The following is a 19,631-nucleotide window of genomic DNA, read 5'->3' on the forward strand; positions in this document are numbered from 1 at the left end:
TGTAAGATCCTAGACTCAGAGCGAGAAGGAACTTAAAGACCCCTCAGTCCAACCCTTTCTCCCTCCCTTCCTCCCCCTTCCTTCCCAACCTCCCCCGCCTCCCCCCCTCCCCCCGCAACTGCACACTATTTTACAGAAAAGGCACAGATTCGCAAAGAGGCTAAGTTACTTGCCTAGAGTCACACAACTAGCAAGGGTCCAAACCTAGGTCTTACTGATTCCAAGTCCAGAACACTATACTCAGTATCTTGAAGTTTCTATGCAGCATAGAGCTTAGGACCCCTTTTCTAGAGAACAGAGCTAGTTAGGATAGAGTTACCCTCCAGCTCCTTAGGCTCCATGGCATTTTGTAGCTATTGCGTCTACCCATGGTAGTCATCTTGGGCATTGTAAAGAGTAACTTTCTCTTATACTCTGCTTCCTAGACCCACCTCTAGGTCTCTGACTCTGCAGCTAAATTAGGAAATGGTAAATCTGTAACTGTGCTGGCATAAAGTGAGAAAGCAAAAAGTAGTTTTCTCCAAGACCAATTTAACTGTTGTTTAGAAAAATTCCCCTTCCACTTCCCCCCACCCCAATTCCATCCCTCACATTTATAAGCAGTTCTTAACCATCAGTGGAGAAAATAAGTTTCCGAAGCTCCTGAACACGTGAGAATAACTGGTTTAAAATAAGTCTAGATATTCTTTCAACTATGCCTTTGCTTAAAAGGAAAAAGTGATTCTTCCTCAGCTTGAGTTTCTTGACTTTCAGGTTTGTTGCAGAGTATATTGGCTCAGAAAGTAGACTTGGAGTAAGAAGGCTTGGGTTCAAATCCTGGCTCTCAGTTTTTTCACCTAGGAAATGGTGGGGAGACCACCTTCTACCACCCCCCAGGTTTAAAAGATGATTTCTAAAGCCTCTTCAAATACGAGTTATAGACTTAATTATCATTCAAACTTAATCTTTTATATTGATAAAAAGTAAAATATCCTGAGACCTAAGAAAGTTCTCAAATTTTTTTGTTCTCAAGACCCCTTTAAATTTTTAAAAATTATTGAGGACACCCTGAACAGCTTTTGTTTTTTTCTGGGTTCCATCAATAATTACTGCATTAGAAATTTAAAATGAAATTTTCTTTTAAAAATCTTTATTAATACACTTTAAAATAACAATAATAAGACCATTATATGGAAATATAGCATATTTTAATGAAAAATAACTATTTCCCAAACAAAAAACGTAGAAGATTGGTATTGTTTTACATATTTTTGCAAATCTCTTTAACGTATGGCTTAAGAGAAGATAGTTGGATTCTTATAACTGCTTTTGCTTTCAATCTTTTGTGATATGTTTTGGTTGAATTATATAAAGAAAATCTGGCCTCACACAGATATGTAGTTGGAAAAGAGAAGAGATTTTTAATGGGTAAATAACATCCTGGTATTCTTATAAAACTAGTTTTGACTTTGTGGGGTTTTAGGGACCCCCTGGGTTGAACTGCACTTGGAGAACTGCTGCTGTCTAGATCACAAAGTGGACCATTTATTCCTAAACAGTAATTTGAGAAATGATGTTAAAAAAAACTGAAACACTTACACATGAGGAATGAGAGATGGACACTTCGAGTACTATGCTGGTAACCAGAAAATATGAAACGGCTTCCAGTACACTGGGAAGAGTCTCTGTTAAGGATTTATAGAAGGATGCATACAAAAATTGCATGTGATAAAAAGGCATGGAGGTTGCATTGGAAAGTGTCCAGTACCCACATCAATGAGAATTATTGAAGTTTGCTTTCATAATGAAAAAATAGCATTCATAGAAAAATGTACCCTTTTAAATGAGAATTATGAAATCAATAAAGAAGAACCTTTTATTTGTAATCACATACCATCCAGAGAGGAAAAAGAGACATTAGGAAGATAGACTCTTGTTAGCACTGATTGGGAAAATAATAAGCCCTTTATATAGCATGTTTACTATCATTTGATTATTACTGTTGTCAGTGAATAGAGAAACTTCAGGCTCATAATAGATTGTGTCATCAGTATTTATGGACAAGCCTGCTACATTGAATCCAATAAGACTCAAAATCAACATGGGGGGTAGGATGGGGAGGATGGTATGAAGAAGTGGAGAGAGAGGGTCTTGGCCTATGATTTTATTGGTATAGGGGACTCCAAGTGAAAAGATTCTAGCAAAGCAGATTTGTAACTGCTCTGCAATTTATAGTCGGAGAAGTTGCCTCAGGCATGAATAGATGAAGTGCTTGCCCTTGGCTAGAGAGCCAACATGTGTTAGAGGCTGGATTTGAACACTAGTGTTCCTCAATCCAAGGCCAGCTCCCTACCCACAACACCCTTGGGCCTCTTATCAACCCCATAGGTTGGATGAAACGAAAGTAACAAATGTAACACAGCGATCCTAAGAGGTATTTTGTAAAGTTGTTAAGTTTCTTGAGTCTTGACAAGAGTGCTAAAAAAGGAAGCTATCAATTTAAAAGATAATTAAAATAAAGTAAAATAATGTTGTAGCAGGGCTTTGCTTTCTTAAGATTCATAAGGAAGTATTTTGAGTCAAGTCAACAAGCATTTATTAAATATTTGTTTTGTGCCAGGCAAGGTAGAGTGATAAGTGCTGGAGATGAAAAGAAAGGCAAAAATAGACCCTCTTTCCCTTCAAAGAGCTCCCATTCTAATGGGGGAGACAACATACAAATTCCACACAATATAGAAATTGTGTGTGTGATAAATTGGGAAAGATCTCATAGGGAAAGCACTGAAGTGAGGCTGCTGGGAAAGATCTTTTTCAGAATGGGGATTTGAGCTGAGACTTTAAGGAAGACAAGGAGGTCAAAAGGCCTAGATGAGGAGAGAAAATATTTCAAGCATGGGGGAATGCATAGAGTTGAAGTATGAGGAACAAGGAGATCAGTGTCAGTCTATAGTTAGTGGATTATGCAATATCTGGAGTGGAATAAATATAAGAAGTCTATAAAGTAAGAAGGGGCCAGGTGGTAAAGGGCTTTAAAAGTCAAACAGAGGATTTTGTATTTAATCCTGGAGGTAACAGGGAACTACTGGAGTTTTGAGTTGGAAGGTGACATGATCCAACTTGCACTTCAGGAAAATCACTTTGGAAGCTGGATAGAGCATGCGTACTGGAGTGAGGAGAGACCAATCAGACTGCTACATACCTATTGTAGTCGTATAGGCATGAGATGAAGACAGCCTGCACCAGAAAATTAGGATGACTTATAAAAAATATTAGACAAAGGAGAGTTGAATATTATGACTTTGTCAGTGTTCACTCAGAATTGTCCCAAGGGAACCAACTTGAGTATTCAATTCATTCAGCATGTCTGCTCCTAAAGTTAGATGAGTGCTTTTGGCTGTAAGGTTTTATGGTATTATCTGTTCCATTAAGATCACTCAATTCCCTTTGCTCTGAAACCACAAACAAAATAGAGCTTCTAAAATTATTAGGATTTGATTTTCAGGGGAAAAAAAATCCTTCTTAGAAAAAAAAAACTTTCTGATCAGAAGACATAAGGATTCAAGTTATTGGACAGCTATATTTTTCATTGTGAATTAAAACAATTGTTACTCTGGTTTATCAACCTCTTTGGGATTTGATTAGGGGCTCAGGTAAGTGGAGCATTGGATAGAGCACTGGGCCTAGATTTAGGAAGTTAGGAAGACCTGAGTTAAAATCCAGCCTCAGACACTTCATAGCTGTGTGAACCTGGGCAAGTCACTTAACCCTGTTTGCCTCAGTTCCTCATCTGTAAAATGGGGTCACACCAGAGAAGGAAATTGCAAACCACTCCAGTATCTTTGCCAAGAAAACCCCAAATAGGGTCATGGAGAATCAAGCAAGACTGAAATGACTCATTAGCAACAAATATCCACTTCAGGGCAATGGTAGCAAAATCTACAACTGCTCCAAACTGTTAGTTTGGCCTAACAGTACAATATTCTTCATCCAAGAGGATGATGCAGTTGGATGGGCAATCAGTCCATTGAAATAGTTCATTAATTCATGGACCTTGATGGAAAGATGACTAACTGGTCACAGAATTGAACAGGAGTAAGAAAACAAGCGCATAGGCTGGATTGCATTTGAGGAACTACGCAGAAATAATCCTAAACTGCTCCCTGAATCAACAACAACAAAAGAGTGCAGGTGGGCTCTGAGTTTGGCTCTGTTTCTTTGAGTTGCAGTCTTTTGGAGGATGCCATTTCTGATTCCCTGAATCAGCTTTAAGACAGTACTTGGGTCTGCTTCCTTTTCAAAGGACATGGAAAACAATTATACTGCTTCTTTAGATCCAGAGAACCTTATATAAGGACCATATAATAAAAACCATCAGATCAGGGCCTGCAGATTCCCTCACGATCTGATTAAATGCAGAAAGAACCACCGTTTTGCAAACAAATTGGCTACATGTCTTTTCAACGCTTGCCACCAAGATCCTCCTGGGCTGAAATCAGCCGCTACATCTCAAGCTTCATCTCAAGCTTCAGTGACAAAAGTTGCATGTTGTCAGCCAGCCCAGGAACTACAGATTGGAGACTCTGATTGTGAACACATAGCAATACACTTCTTGTGATGAAGACTGGGATAAAGATATGTGGGAGCAGTCCAGCACCATCTTCATCTGAGGCACTGCTAACTGCAGTAGCAACGACAGCCCTGTGAAGAATGTAGTTGTGGAGTGTAAGAGTAGCCTGGCTTCAGGCATGTGGGTTCCCAAATCTCTGCTGTGTGTACTACCATGGAAAAGCAAAGGAAATGCACAGTAACTGAAAATCTATCTCATTAAATGACAGACCCAAGAAAACACTTTTGCCTCCTGCTACTTACTACCAGTGGTTTCTTCATTTCTCTTCCTAATCTCAGTTTGGAAACATAAACTGTCTGTGGCTCTAAAAAAAAAATAAGAAACATGACTGAAAACAACAACAGGGGTTTGATTAGAATAGGATGCAAGCTCCTTAAGAGCAGAAACTTTTCTTTTTTCTTTGTATCCCCAGTGCCTCAAACTGTCATTGATGATATGTAACAAACGCTTGTTGAAATGAACTGAGTCAGCTAAATTCACAAACCTGAAATGCTTAAGTACCAACCCAGGGGTGCTATTCTCACACTCTCTACTTTGCAGATTTTCTCATACTTGCAGGCTACTAGAATGTAAGCTTCTGGTGGATAATGGCCCAATATCTAAACTTTGAATCTCTCCCAGCACAGTTGTCCATTAGTAGCAACAATCGCAAAAGCAGCAGCATTTATATAGTGCCTACTATGTGCCAGGCACTGTGCTAAGTACTTTACAAATATTATCTCATTTGATCTTCACAATGACCCTGTGATGTGCGTTCTATTATTATCCCCATTTTTCAGTTGAGGAAACTGAGGCAAATAGAGGTTAAATTATTTCCCCAGAGTCACATGGTATCTGAGGTCAAATCTGAACTCAGGCCTTCCCTGACTTCAGACTTAGTTCTAACCATTGGTCATCCTAGCAATTGTATGGATTGAATAAATGAATGTCAACCCCTCCCACACAGACGTACATAGTACCAATATCCTTTAAGTTCCAGTCTGAGCAACCAGATCGTAAGAGATGGGGGAGCCATTTTGTTTCCACAGGGTTAAAAACATTCCTCTTCCTCCCCCTTCCCCCCCACCCACCCCCACCCCAGCTTTAGCCAAATGTAAGTGAGGTGATTGATTGGAACTACTTCCAATCAGAGCTCTGAGCTAGCAGAAACCAGGCTTCAGGTCAGTCAGGTGAAAGGTCAAAGGCTTGTACACATGCTTAAACAAGTCTTTTGAGGAGGGCATGATGTAGGCAGCCAGGGGATTGTATCAAGCCAATGAAGAGCCTGGCAGGAGACTGGAAGGGAGGGTCTATTGGCTTCCATCTGAGTCCTTTGTACTTTCTCCTGTACTTTGTCCAGGGGATGTACCCATTTATTCAAGAGGAATAAACCGTAAACTATAATTAAAACGTTCCTGGCTTCCCAATGAGTATTGTTTATTCCTAGACAATGTAAGTATGTCTCAAACAAGGATCATCAGTGCTTAGCTCATACTATAGGGAAAAGAACGAGTCCTTGTTTTCAATATCACAGTGTAATGGAGGAGACCACAAGTAAATAACCATGCACAAACAAGATATATATGATACATGTACACATACATATATTATATAATGCATATATATTAAATGGATATAGTCTCAGGGGTAAGGCACTGGCATTAAGGAGAATCCAGGAAGGCTTCTTGTATAAAGTGGGATTTTAGCTGGGACTTGATGAAAGCCAGGAGGTGCAGATGAGGAAGAAGAGAATGATGTCTGTCAGCCAGTGAAAATGCCCAGCGTAGAGAGATGGAGTATCTTGTTTAAGGAACAGAGGAGAGGCCATCTTCCTGGGATCCTAGCATGTAGAGGAAGGTAAGGTGTAAGAAGATTGGAAAGATAAGAAAGGGCCAAGTTATAAAGTCAGAGGGTTTTATGGTTAAATCCAGAGGAAACTGGAAGCCACTGGAGCTTGTTGAATAGAGTGATACATTTTAGGATGGGGATGATATATTTTAGGTTGGGGGCTTATGTCAAGGTGGTTGCAGTGTCAGAGAAGAGAAAGGGGCATATAGGAGAGATGTTATGAGGGTAGAAATAACTTGACCACTAATTAGATATAGGTCAGGGGACTTGGACGTTGATTGGATATGAGGAGTCAGAGAGAAGAATAAAGGTTGCCTAGGTTGCCAGCTGAGATGGCTGGGAGGTACCTTCCACAATAATGACTCTTGACTGGTTCATGTAATCACTCATTGGCTTTTGAGGATCAAATAAAATAACATGTGTAAAGTTCTTTACAAGCTTTAAAATGCTATATGAATGCTACTTATTGCTATTAGATAGTAAAGGTATTATTATTATTTGACAGCGGAGGGAAGTGATGCCTAGAGCCAGGAAGTGACTTGGCCAAGATCACAGAGTCAGTCTTCATTCAAACCCAAGTCCTCTCGTGCCAAGTCCAAAACTTCCCCGCCCCTCTCCCCCAAAACTAGCACAGCGACGTTTTCCATGATTAGGTGAAAAATAAGTACTAATAGAGACATTGGAGGTTCGACTGCTGCAGGGAGCTCCTGGAGAGGTCATGCCTTCAAGATACAATCTTAATCTGGTCCAGAGAGGAATTAGGAGTATGGGGCCTAGGACAGGGCTTGAAAGAAATGCGGGGCAGACCATAGAGGAGAAAGGTGGTTATGAGGATGCCAAACTGTCCAAAAGGGAAACGCAAAAGCAAAGGCTGGGAAGCTGGTCAGAAGTGACAGCCCCACCCATTCCCTCCAGGCCACGCCCACCCTACCGGGACACACCTACGGGGCGTGGCCAAGCGTGGGGACTTTCCTCCAGTCCTCCCCATCCACCCCCGCCCCGCCCCCGCTGGACACGTAGGGGCGGAAGTCGAGGTCCGCTCCACCGCTGGCACCCCGCGGCTGAAGCCAACCGCCTGGGGTCCGAGCCGGAAGGAAGTGGAGTGGACCGGGCTGGAGCCGGCCTCCTCCGAGCCGGGTCCGAGCGGCAGCCGGGGTCTCTGGAACAGACGCTCCAGGGGCCGAGGAGGATGGGGACGAAGAGGCGGCTGTTCCCGGCCGCAGCCGCCCTGCTCTGGGGCTTTCTGCTAAAGATGGTAAGGGAGCGGCTGCCAGGGCAGCGGGCGGGGCGGCCGGAGTGGCCGGGGCAGCCGCGGAGCTCTGGCTCCCTCCCATTCGGCCTTCCCGGGCCGAGCCGTAGGGCGTGGCTGAGGATGCCCCTAGATTTCCCTCCTCCCCCTCTTTCCTTTTTTCCCCTCCGCCCATTCTGCCCTGTATTCCCCTCCTCCTTGTATTCGCTCCCCCTCTTCCCCCTTTTCCTCCTCCCCTCTTTTCTATCCCCGTTTTCCTTTCCTTCCATTCCCTTTCTCCTATCTCCTTTCTTTCCCCTCCTCCCTCCTTCTATTCCCTCCCTCCCCTAGCCCCCCTCACATCCTCCTCTCTTTCTTCTCCTCTTTCCTCCTGTATTATGCCACTTCTTTACTTGCTGTGTCCTGGAATGCCTTATCTCTCGGGTAAGGTGTAGGTGGAGCTTCCCTTCCTCCTCTCATTTCCTTTGATTCTTGCTCCCCACTACTGTTCTTCTCTGTATTATTTCGAGCAGTGATTTATTGCCCCCCGGGACTGTGAAGAGTTAGTTACCCTTCTGGGAATAACTTTAATATCCCTCCACCCTGCCCCGAGAGTTAGACATTCCCAGAGAGTTTAACTTCCACATGTATTGAGTTTTAGTTGTGCTAACAGGCACCTGGTAATTTTCCCCCCTTTCTCCATAAATTGGCAGCATTAAAGTAGAGCATGAGACTGTTCGAGAGCTTCACTACGGTGTCATCTAGCACACTTCTCTTTTTGGATAACTTAAAGGAAATGAAATCACTGCGTGGAGCAGCAGTTCAGACTTGAAATGGTCACAAAGCTAGTATGATGATTTCACTTTTGTTTTATAGTTTCAAGTTTCATCTTGGCGCTTCAGAAGTTTACAATAGTGTAACTTTAAATAGGATATATGATCATAATAGATTTAAAAGCTAGACGAAGTTTATTCTAATCCAATCCTCTTTAAATTAGCCTTTAAATGTACTAGTAAGTGGTTTATACTGCAGACCTTGCAGAAAACTTTTTTTTTCTGGATACTGTTCTACGAATTTTTTAAATAGCCAAATCTTTATTGATAAGGTCTAGCTATAACACCAGTGAAAGGTTTATGGTTTAGCATCTCTTGTGGTAAAAGTTCATAATTAATGGATAAATTAAATTCCACAAGTTTATACTTGTGTGCCAATAAGTATTCTGTACTATACGGGAAGTATAAATGAGATGAAATATCTGAAAGTCTTTGGGGGGAAATACTAAAATGGGTTTATGATCTCATTGATTTGAATGAATCTTTTAATGGTGCAGATCACAACCCATACCTATTGCCCATCCTCTCCAACTCTTGACTTGCTGTAATTTCCACAGCTGGGGGTGCATCCAAAGTGCTATCGACCTCCTCCTCCCTTTCTTCTGTTATTGATAGAATAAGTACTAGGGCTGTCTAGCGATATTCATTCTTACAAAGTCATCAGCCCATCTTTTTCTAACATTCATTTCTCCAAGACATCCCTTTCCCCCTAGTCTTTGAACTATGTTCCTTATGTTATTGCAACCTACTCACATCCACCATGTTTCTCTTAATACCCTTCTGGAGATTGCAATATTCCATTATTTGAAACATCTAAAAAATACTAGAATAATATTGGTTAAAATGTGGCCTTTTATTTTTAGGAGACATTTGGTGGCATTAGTGAATGGGTATGTGTGTACATATACACACATGTTTATAAATTGTGTGTGTGTGTATATACATATATACACACAGATAGTCTCCAAGGAACTGACAATCTAATTAGGGAGAGTATTCCTGTATACTAAATATAGTTACAAAATATAGTACAAATAGTATGTAATTCCCTTGTGTTCTCTGGCTCTTGATATTTTTCAGAGTATTATTTTATACCTTTTCATGTGACCTTTGATAGGCTTTAAAAAGTATTTAAAGTATATATTAAATAAAGTATGTTTACAGTTTTTTTCCCCAGTACAGCAAGCCCCCTCCCCAAAAAAATCCTCAACACAATTTCCTGTAAAATATTTTAATTCTATATTTTCTTCCATTTTCCTGCTTGTGCCTCAGAGCCCAATAGGCTGCATAACTTACCTTCTACCTTCTTGTGCATTTCTAGTTTTTTATGTTTTTCACCACATTTGCTTGGTTTTAATTAGCCCTTTGTGACTTACTTGCAATTTCTCCTTTCTTCCCCACCTTTGACACCTTTATTTCTCCTCCAAACTATTGCCCTTTCCTTGGCCTCTTTCTTAAATTCTCATTGTTTGTAGATTTTTTTTTCTTATTATTCTTTAATAAGTTTCCTGTCCTTCACTTTACCTTTTTCCTTTTATGTCTCCTGGTTACTTTCTGCCTTCTCTTTGTTCTGACTCTTTGAAAGGAGGGGAAAGTAAGGGAAGGGAGTAACTATTTATGTAGCGCTTACTGTGTGCCAGGCACTGTGCTAAGGACTTTTTATAGGTATTATCTCATTGGATGCTCACAAAAGTCCTGGGAGATGGGTGCTGTTATTATCCTTATTTTACATTTGAGGAAACTAAGGCAAACAGAGGTTAAGTGAGTTGCCCAGGTTTCCAGCAAGTAAGTGTCTGAGGCAGAATTTGAACTCAGGGTCTTCCTGACTCCATGCCCAGGTCTGTATCCAATTCAAATAAGGTAGTTCTTTGAAGCGTTTTCATCCTATAATCTTTGGTCAGCAGGTACCATTTTCTCCCTGCTTCATGTTTACCAGTACTTGAAAAAATACATTTTAATGTCTTTTGGGAGTTTTCACATCACCCCAAATCTCCCTCCCAGAACAATCTCACTTTAAAAAAAAAAGTTTTAAACAAAAAAAGAGGAGAGAAATGTCAGTAAAATCAAGCAGTATATCAAAAAGCTTAAAAATATGAATTAAGTACCACACCCAATGATCTGCCAGCTCTACAAAGAATGGGATGGAGGTGTCTCCCTCTTTTTGGAGCTTTTGATTGCTTTGTGGTCTGTCAGGTTACATTGTTGCAGTCATTGTATTGTTTTCTTGACTGCATCAAATCATGTAAATCTTTCTATGCTTCTCTTTATTCATACTATATTTCTTGTTGATCCCAAGTTACTTTGTTTTCCTTCTTCACTCTTTTTCTCAACATCATTTGAAATCTTTATTTCCCCTCATTTATTCCTGAAATTTCAATTTACATCTTTTCCATTTCATATCGTCCCCTCATTGATCAAATAAGATAATGCATGTAAGACATTTGTAAATGCCAAAGCACTGGGTAAATATTAGTTGCTGTTATTGTTATAATTATTACTGTATTCAACCATCTTACCTCCTAAGCTACTTGTGTGAGTTGGTGTGACAGACCCTACAGGCCCCACCCTTGACTTTTTATTTCACTAATAGCCACACTTTTCTTCCTTTCTAATGTGAATCAGTGAAGTTTATTTGATCTGTAAAGTAACCATAAATGATAGATAGGACAGGCATTTTTTTTAACAAATTAAAATAAAACCCATAAAGTCTCATGCTTTGATATTGTCAACAAGGGGTCCAGGATCCAAATTGCTCATTCATTTAAGTAATGGGATTGACAACTGGCAGAGATCCTGTTGGGCAGGAGACTAGATAACAGATGGAACTTGGGCACAAGGAATAAAAATCAGTAGTAAAACAATGGGGAGCAATGCTGAGATTTTCTTCCATTTATCCTGACTGTTGTATATACATAACTATTTGTTTGCTATCTCCCCAATAAAATGTGTTTTTTGAGGAGAGGGACTGTGTTTTTGCCTTTCTTTATATCCCCAGCGTTTACCATAGGGCCTGGCTCATAGCAAGTGCTTAACAAAATGCTTGTTGGCTGAGTGATAAGGGCAGGGAACCTGCCGCTGTATGAGATAGGATCAATAATGGTGGGGACCTATAGGAAAAGTAGCTCAATGTCAACTCTCTCCACAGTCTGCCTAAGGTCAGTAATGATTTTCTAATACAGGGTAGGAGTGATCCTGCAGTTAAATAGGAGTTAAATAGGCATGCCTGTGAGGCTTAAAGGTATGTGGGAGAAAGAACACAGGCTGGCTATTATGGATAAAATCCTTTTAAGCTTTTAAAAATCCCTTGATGAGATTCTATGCCAGAGACTGTTTTAAACTTTAGTTCTTTCAAAATTGGAAATGAAGGTTGTTTTCCTGAATAGGCAAGTAGCTTAAAGACTGGAAATAAAAAATCTAGATAAGCAGGCCCTACTGTGGACAGATAAATGTAAATTGATGTACTTCTCAGAAATCAGCATTAAAAGTAATCTTCACACTGTTATAAAACATTTGGAGGAAGGACTAAATAAAAAAAAATCATGCTTGCAGATGAAGTTTTACCCTTCTGAATAGAAAATGAAGTTTGTGGCTATAAGGTCTGAGCCTGAGTGGGAAGAAAAATGGTATGTTAGTTTCATTATAAGTGCAGCTAGGTGGTTCAGTGGAAAGAGCACCTGGCCTGGAGTCAGGAAGATCTGAGTTCACATCAGGCCTCAGACACTTACTACCTGTGTGACCCTAGGCAAGTCACTTAGCCCCGGTTTGCCTCAGTTCCTCCTCTGTAAAATGGGAGTACATTGGAGAACACAATAGCAAACCACTTCGGTATTTTTGCCAAGAAAACTTGGAGTCAGACTGAATGACACAACAACAGTTTCATTGTAGGCAAGGGAGAGGCAGTGAAAAGTCTGTAGGCTTACCTTTGTTGCTTACTATTTGGGTGACTTTGGGTAAGTCATTTAACCACCTTGGGCCTCAGTTTTCTTGTCTGTAAAAATAAGTGAGTTAGACTAGATGACCTTTCAGGTCCCTCCAGCTCTAAACCTATCATCCTATGAAGTTAGTAAATATTTATCAAGTACCTATTATGTGTCACACATTGTGCTAAACACTGTACTCTTGAGGAGTACTCTTGAGGAGCTCTTGAGGAGCTCATGGTCTAATAGGAGAGATAGCATGCAAATAACTCTGTGCAGACAAGCTAGATACAGGATAAATTGGAAATAACCAGCAGAGAGAAGGCACTGGAATAAAGAGGGATCAGGAAAGGCTTCCTGTAGAAGGTTCAGTCTTAGGTAGGACTTGAAGTTAGAGATGACAAGGGAGAACATTCCAAGCATAGGGGACATCCAGTAAAAATCGGGAGTCTGTAGATGGAATATCTCGTATGAGGGACAGCAAGGAGGTGTATCAGTAAGGCAGTAATAACAGTGTAGATAATAATTGTCAAAATGCCTATGTAGTTCTCTGTTGCAAAGTATACGAGACTCTCCACAAAGAAGATAGAAGTAAACCATTTATTCAGGCACCAGAGAACCATATCCCACAAGCCATTTATCCAATCTATCAGAGCAGTAAAATATTCCATACATAATATCACAACATGGAGCCTCTCCATTCTAAAACCTCTCCAACCCCCTGCTGGGGTCTTCCCAAAAACAAACCTTCAGTACAGCTAAGTCAGCCTGTTCAGTTCTAACAATCCCAACGGCAGTCATTAGCAGCCATAACTGCTTTTTCTCTCTGCATTTCCTGTGACATAACTTCCTTTTCCTCTCAGGAGGACACAGGCTTCCTGTGATGTAAGCAGGTCACATGGCCTATTAATGGGTGGGAAAGATCTTCAAATCTAAATTGCTACTACAGAAGGTTAGTATCACTGGATTGCTATGTTCATAGGGACATGGCAGTTGGTGGGTGGTTATAAAGTATAAGAAGACTGGGGTGACGGGGCAGATTATAAAAGGCTTTTTGAATACCAAACAGAGGATTTTGCCTTTTGATTCTGTAGGTGATAGGGAGGTGCTAGATTGTATTGAGGAGTAGGCTGTGATATGGTCAGGAAGGAACCATAAATGCAAGATAATGCATGTAGAGAAAAAAATAGCTAAACAAAATTGACAGAGTGGTGGCCTTCTGATCTATCAGTCGTGACCCGGTAAGTTAAATTCAGCAAGCATTTATTAAGCAGTTAGGAGTTACAAGGCAGCAGGGATACAAAGACAAGAGCCAAATAGTCCTGGCCTTCAGGAAGTTGATATCCTGCTTATGGAATACAACATTTTGGACACTATTGAGGCCACACAATTTGCAGATGCCCCAGGTTTGGCAGAGGTAGCGTGGCAGCAGCAGCAGCAGCAGGAAGTTCCTGCTGCTGTTTCCAGAGCTCCAGAGGTGTCTGCTTCCAGTCCCTGGCCCACATGGTGGGAGGAATCAAGCAGCAGATCAGAGCTGGAGTCTAGGGTTTGCTTTGCTGGCCCAGAGGCAGGGTTCTCTTGCTTTGCCCTGCCTGGATCTGTATTGCGGTCCTGGTTGGCGGTTCCTGGGGGAGGCAGAGCTTGCTGTGTAGAAGTAGCTTTGAAAACAGCTTGGGACAAAGTACTCTCCACTCTAAAAGCAGTCATACCCTGACAGAAATCTCAAGGGTAAAGTAGTTGTCTGGGAACATGAGCAGGCAGCGTAAAAGGACTCAGACTCAGACTATAGAATTTTTTTTGGTTACAGGATCAAAGCACACAGCCAGAAGCAGTCAACAAAGTCAAAGAGCCTACATCAAAAGCTTCCAAGAAAAAATATGAATTGGTCTCAGGCCATGGAAGAGCTCAAAAAGGATTTGGAAAAGCAAGTAGGAGAAGTAGAAGAAAAATTGGGAAGGGAAATGAGAGTGCTGCAAGAAAATCATGAAGAACAAGTCAACAACTTGCTAAAGGAGACCCCCCCCAAAATACTGAAGAAAATAACACCCTAAAAATAGACTAACCCAAATGGCAAAAGAGCTCCAAAAAGCCAATGAGGAGAAGAATGCCTTAAAAGGCAGAATTAGCCAAATGTAAAAGGAGGTCCAAAAGACCACTGAAGAAAATACCACCTTAAAAATTAGATTGGAGCAAGAGGAAGCTAGTGATTTTATGAGAAATCAAGAAATTATGAAACAGAACCAAAAGAATGAAAAAATGGAAGCTAATGTGAAATAACTCATTGGAAAAACCACTGACGTGGAGAATAGATTAAGGAGAGATCATTTAAAAATTATTGGTCTACCTGAAAGCCATGATCAGAAAAAGAGCCTAGATGTCATCTTTCAAGAAATTATCAAGGAAAACTCCCCTGATATTCTAGAGCCAGAGGGCAAAATAGAAATTGAAAGACTCCACCAATCACCTTCTGAAAAAGATCCCAAAAAGAAAACTCCTAGGAATATTGTTGCCAAATTCCGGAGTTTCTAGGTCAAGGAGGAAATACTGCAAGCAGCCAGAAAGAAACAATTTGAATACTGTGGAAACACAATCAGGATAACACAAGATCTAGCAGCTTCTACAGTAAGGGATCGAAGGGCTTGGGATATGGTATTCCAGAGGTCAATGGAGCTAGCATTAAAACCAAGAATCACCTACCCAGCAAAACTGAGTATGATACTCCAAGGCAAAATATGGATTTTCAATAAAATAGCAGATTTTCCAGCTTTCTCCATGAAAAGACCAGATCTGAATAGAAAATCTGACTTTCAAATACAAGACTCAAGAAAAGCATGAACAGGAAAGAGAATGTTCCCTCTCCAGTCAGAAGAAATGAGGGCCCAAGGGGCTAGGAGGCATTCATTAAAGAGTTAATGTCATTTTGAAGTTTGATGTTTATGGAGGTCATAAAATATAGGAGAGCAGATGGGTAGGAACGATGGCATATAAGCCATTTTACAGATGAGGAAACTGAGGCTCACACATAGCTAATGTGTGTCTGAGGCCAGGCTTGGACTCAGAGAACCTGAGTTCAAATCCTATACCACCCGATGACTAAAATGTTTTTTTTTTCCTCTTCTAATGAATAAGTCACTGTGCTGTGAAAAAAATAATAAAAAAACAAACAAAAAAGCTTAACTTTATACAAAATCTTGATTCTTCTGCAGCCTCACCACACCAAAGATAAAACAACTAGTTTGAGGAGAGTAACTAATATAATTAAAGGTATGGGAGGTTACTCTTATGATGACAGTCTTAAAAACATTAGGACTTTTTAAGTCTGAAAAGACCACGCTGAAAAGATCATAGGCCGAAAGACGATAAAATTATGAATGGTCTATATACAGTGAAGAGGGTATTATTTACCAAATCTAAGAAATAATTAAGTGAGAAAAAGATGAGAAGATGCAATTAAAGAAGGACAGTGTCAAAGGGACATTCTAATATATTCAGGACACTAGAACGAGATATAATTAAGACAGTGAAGGAACAGAGTTCTTGTCCTGGTCTTTTCACTAGCCAGACGTGAAATTAGGCTAATTAATTTACTTTTCCAGTTTCTTTATCTGAAAAAAATGAGGGGATTAAACTAGGTGGTTGGGTCCTTTTCAGCCCTAATGTTTAATGACTCTACTAAAAATAAAAGGACCTTTTTTCAAGAAGACTGTATAGTTTGAAAATATTAGTAACATTTTTTTAGAAGGTTCATATAACTCATTGTGGTCTTGTTACCCATGAATTTACTAATGGAAATTTGGGTGTTAAGGAGTGAAATCACCTTTTTTAGGTGTTGACTTCCTTAAGCTCTCTTCATCATTTGATACTATAGGTCATCTTTTCCTTGTTAAATCTTTTCTTGGATTCTGTTACATTGGATCCTCTTGTTTCTTCCTCTTTAATGGTACCATCTCATCTTTTTTTAACCTCTTGTTGTGCCCTAAAGTTCTCTTTGCTCCTCTTCCTTCTACCACTCTTTGTTGGTGATCTCATCACTTTATAATTCCTTTTATGTAGAAAAGTCAAAATCTGTAACTCCCTACACCAACTTCCTCTCAGATCTCCAGTCTGCTGTTTCCAAATGCCTCCTAGACTTAACCGTCTAGATATTCTGCTGGTATTGGCAGTTCACACTCATGCATTTGAAGCTAAATTACTCATTTCCACTCCCTCATCCAAAACTTGCCTACTTCGTTTGGTTTCTCTATTTCAGTTGGTGACATCACCATCTTCCTAGTCACACAAGTTTGTAACTTAGGAGTCATTTTAATTTTTCCTTCTACCTTTACCTTGTGAGTCAAATTATTTGCCAGATACTATAGGTTCTTCTTTTCCTATTTGTACACCCAAAGCATAATGCTTTACACATAGTAAGTACTTGACGAATACTTTTTTCATTCATTCATTCTTAGTCTCTCCTTTTTGTTTGTGCTGTAACCACTCTACTTCGTGCCCTTTTCTCTGTGTGTGCGCGCACGCACGCACACAGGCACGCATGCTTCAACCCGTGTCCTATACTGCCATCCTAACAGGGTTTTGTTGTTGAGTTTTTTTTGGGGGGGGGGGGAGGGGTTTGCTTCTAGTCTTATCCTTTCTTCAGTCTGTTCTTGTTCTAGTGGAAAGAGTACTGAATAGGAAGTCAAGAAACCTAGATTTGACTGACACTGCCACGTACTATCTCTTTGACCTTCATCAAGTCACTTAACTGCTCTGGGCCTCAGTTTTCTTATTTGTAAAATGAAGAACTTGGAAAAGATTTCTATGGTGCTTTTAAACTCTAAATCCTATAAGCTTTCACTCTGACCGTGTCACTGTACCATTCCTCTCCTTAAATATTCATTGGCTTCCTAAGGCCTGTGCAGAATAATGTAAACTCCTGACCTCATACATTTAAGATCTCTACATCCTAGCCCCAACCTGCCTATCTCGACTGATCTCTTACTACTTCCTTTGGTATATACTTAATTCCAGCCTAACTAGACTACTCCTCATCTTTAGTTCTTGACTTACCCCTTTATATCACCTTATCTCTGCTCACTTTCGTTCCCTAAATCCCAAGTGGACACCCTTCTCCTTACCACCATTTGTTTATTGAAATATTAGCCTTTTTGGTACAACACAAGTACCCTCTTTTTCCTGAATCTTTCCCTGATACCCACCCTGCTTTTCCTGCCTCCACCTACAGTGTGCAAGTGATCTCTCTCTCTTAAATTTTCTAAACACTGTGCCATAGACCTCTTCTTTGTACTTATCACACTCTCCCTTCTATCAGTTTTTTGTGTATATGTGTTTCCCCTCATTAAACTGTAAGCTTGAAAACAGGATCTTCTCCATCCACCTTTGTATTCCCAGTGCCTAACACACAGCCTTAGACATAGAAAACATTTAATAAGAATCTATGAAACTGAATGTCATGTAAGACAACTGTGGGCCCAATTTGCCCACATGTCCCTTAATCGTATAATACTGGGTATTTAGATGTTTAGTCATAGTACTGGGTTAGATGAACCATGTTTTGACTTAATATGAGTTTCTATACTCTAATGGACATGCGGTTCCAGAAACAGTCACTTATTTGTGTATTTAAAGCCTTAATATTTTCATTAAAAAGTATTGTCTTTGATTCAGAATCATTCATTTGTAATTCCTTATAACTGTCTTTTAAGATGTACCTCTTCCATGAAGGTTTCCATAAATTTCTGGTTCAGATTGGCTTACATCTCTTTTTTTCTGACTTCCTGTAGTAGTTATCATACATTGATATCTTGGTCCCCAGTGAGGGAGGCTTCATAAGGTTGAGTAGCTCGTTTAGAAGTTGGTATCCAAGAACAGAATATGAATTTCTGAACTTTGGCTTAAAATATAGGCATAATGAATTTGTGGTCAGAGGATACCTTTAAAAAAAAATCAGGTAAAAATGTATTTGCATATAATCTTACAAATTTAATCACAAGGGCTTTAAACAAAAAGGGGGAGGGAGATGGAGAAAACTGCATATTTATATCCACTAAACTAGACACCATAGAGAATAACTACCATGAAGGAAGAAAAAGACCAGTAAAGGTACCCAGTAATTCATAAAAGATATATTCAAGAAAGAAGCTAGTCTAAGATGACTTCTGGCTTAGGCTAAAAGCCTAAGCTTAAGCCATGGCCTAAGATGATGACTACACAAATGCATAGAGTATGGGTCATAAGATAAACTGAAGATCTTAATGTAAGGAGGCAGAGTCCACAGAGAGTTGGTGGGATAGGGACTCACGACTAGAATATGACTCTGGAAGGGAATTCGTTATTCAGAAAGAAGAGAATAGAGAAAGAAAGGGCAAAAGGAGGAGTAGAGCAAAGTAGCATTGTATATTAAGAAGATATACTCATTTTAAGATATTCATAAACTAGATAGAGAATGCCTAATGGTTAAAAACAAGAGAGTAATATTGTTGTAGGGAATAACAGGGCTACCTGGCCAGGAAGGAAAAGTTGATGAGTTCAGGAAATAAACCACAAATGTGCCACAGAAGTCTGATACAGTAGTGATGAGGGAGTTCAATTTTCCAAACTTACTCCATGACAAGCAGAACATAAGGTAATTTTCATTGTATTGGTTTATGTTTCCCCTTCTTCCCTCCCTTTTCTGAAGTGATTTTTGGGGGTGGGGGAAGGGGAAGAAGTAGAATCAGAGAGAGTTTTCTTATAGATGCCTCAAGCTCTGAGAGTGCTTCTAAGAAAGTCAGCCAAGTTCCTATGACATTTACCATTCATTTAGAACTGTCATTTCTTATTTTATTATTTTTTGGGTTTGTTTTATTGATGCACCATGACATTATGTAACTACCGATCAGTGAGCCTTCTCTTGTTATTTATAATTAAAAAAAAAGGAAGCAAGACCAGCTGATGCAGTGCTTGTGCCTGTTAGCCCACAGAATGTACCATTCTATATTGCTAGTCCCTGCCACTCCAAGGAAACCTGTCTTGTATTAATCAGATCAGAGATTTCAAAGAATAATTATAATTTTAATAATTTAACTAATATAACAATATAATTTTAATTTTATATAATATTTAATAATTATAACTAACATATAGCTAACAGCTCTTTAAGGCTCGCAAAACACTTTACATATATTTTCTCATTTGATCCTCACAACACCGAGATAAATGCTATTATAATTCCCACTTTTCAG

At 39.8% G+C, this 19,631-nt stretch overlaps 1 protein-coding gene and 1 pseudogene across 2 annotated transcripts in view; both read left to right on the forward strand.

Moving 5' to 3' along the window:
- Positions 1–4,282: 4,282 nt before the first annotated feature.
- LOC118827895 lies at positions 4,283–4,787 on the forward strand (annotated as a pseudogene).
- Positions 4,788–7,452: 2,665 nt separating this feature from the next.
- Positions 7,453–19,631, forward strand: part of SPPL2A (signal peptide peptidase like 2A) — a 60,477-nt gene continuing 48,298 nt past the window's right edge. For both annotated transcript variants that reach the window (XM_036735546.1, XM_036735547.1), the window contains exon 1: positions 7,453–7,688. In XM_036735546.1, coding sequence (XP_036591441.1) covers positions 7,623–7,688 — 66 coding nt within the window. In that variant the 5' untranslated portion in view covers positions 7,453–7,622. The remainder of the gene's footprint in view (positions 7,689–19,631) is intronic.

The sequence above is a fragment of the Trichosurus vulpecula genome, chromosome 8 (genome assembly GCF_011100635.1).
Source record: "Trichosurus vulpecula isolate mTriVul1 chromosome 8, mTriVul1.pri, whole genome shotgun sequence".
In the NCBI taxonomy this organism is placed as follows: domain Eukaryota; kingdom Metazoa; phylum Chordata; class Mammalia; order Diprotodontia; family Phalangeridae; genus Trichosurus; species Trichosurus vulpecula.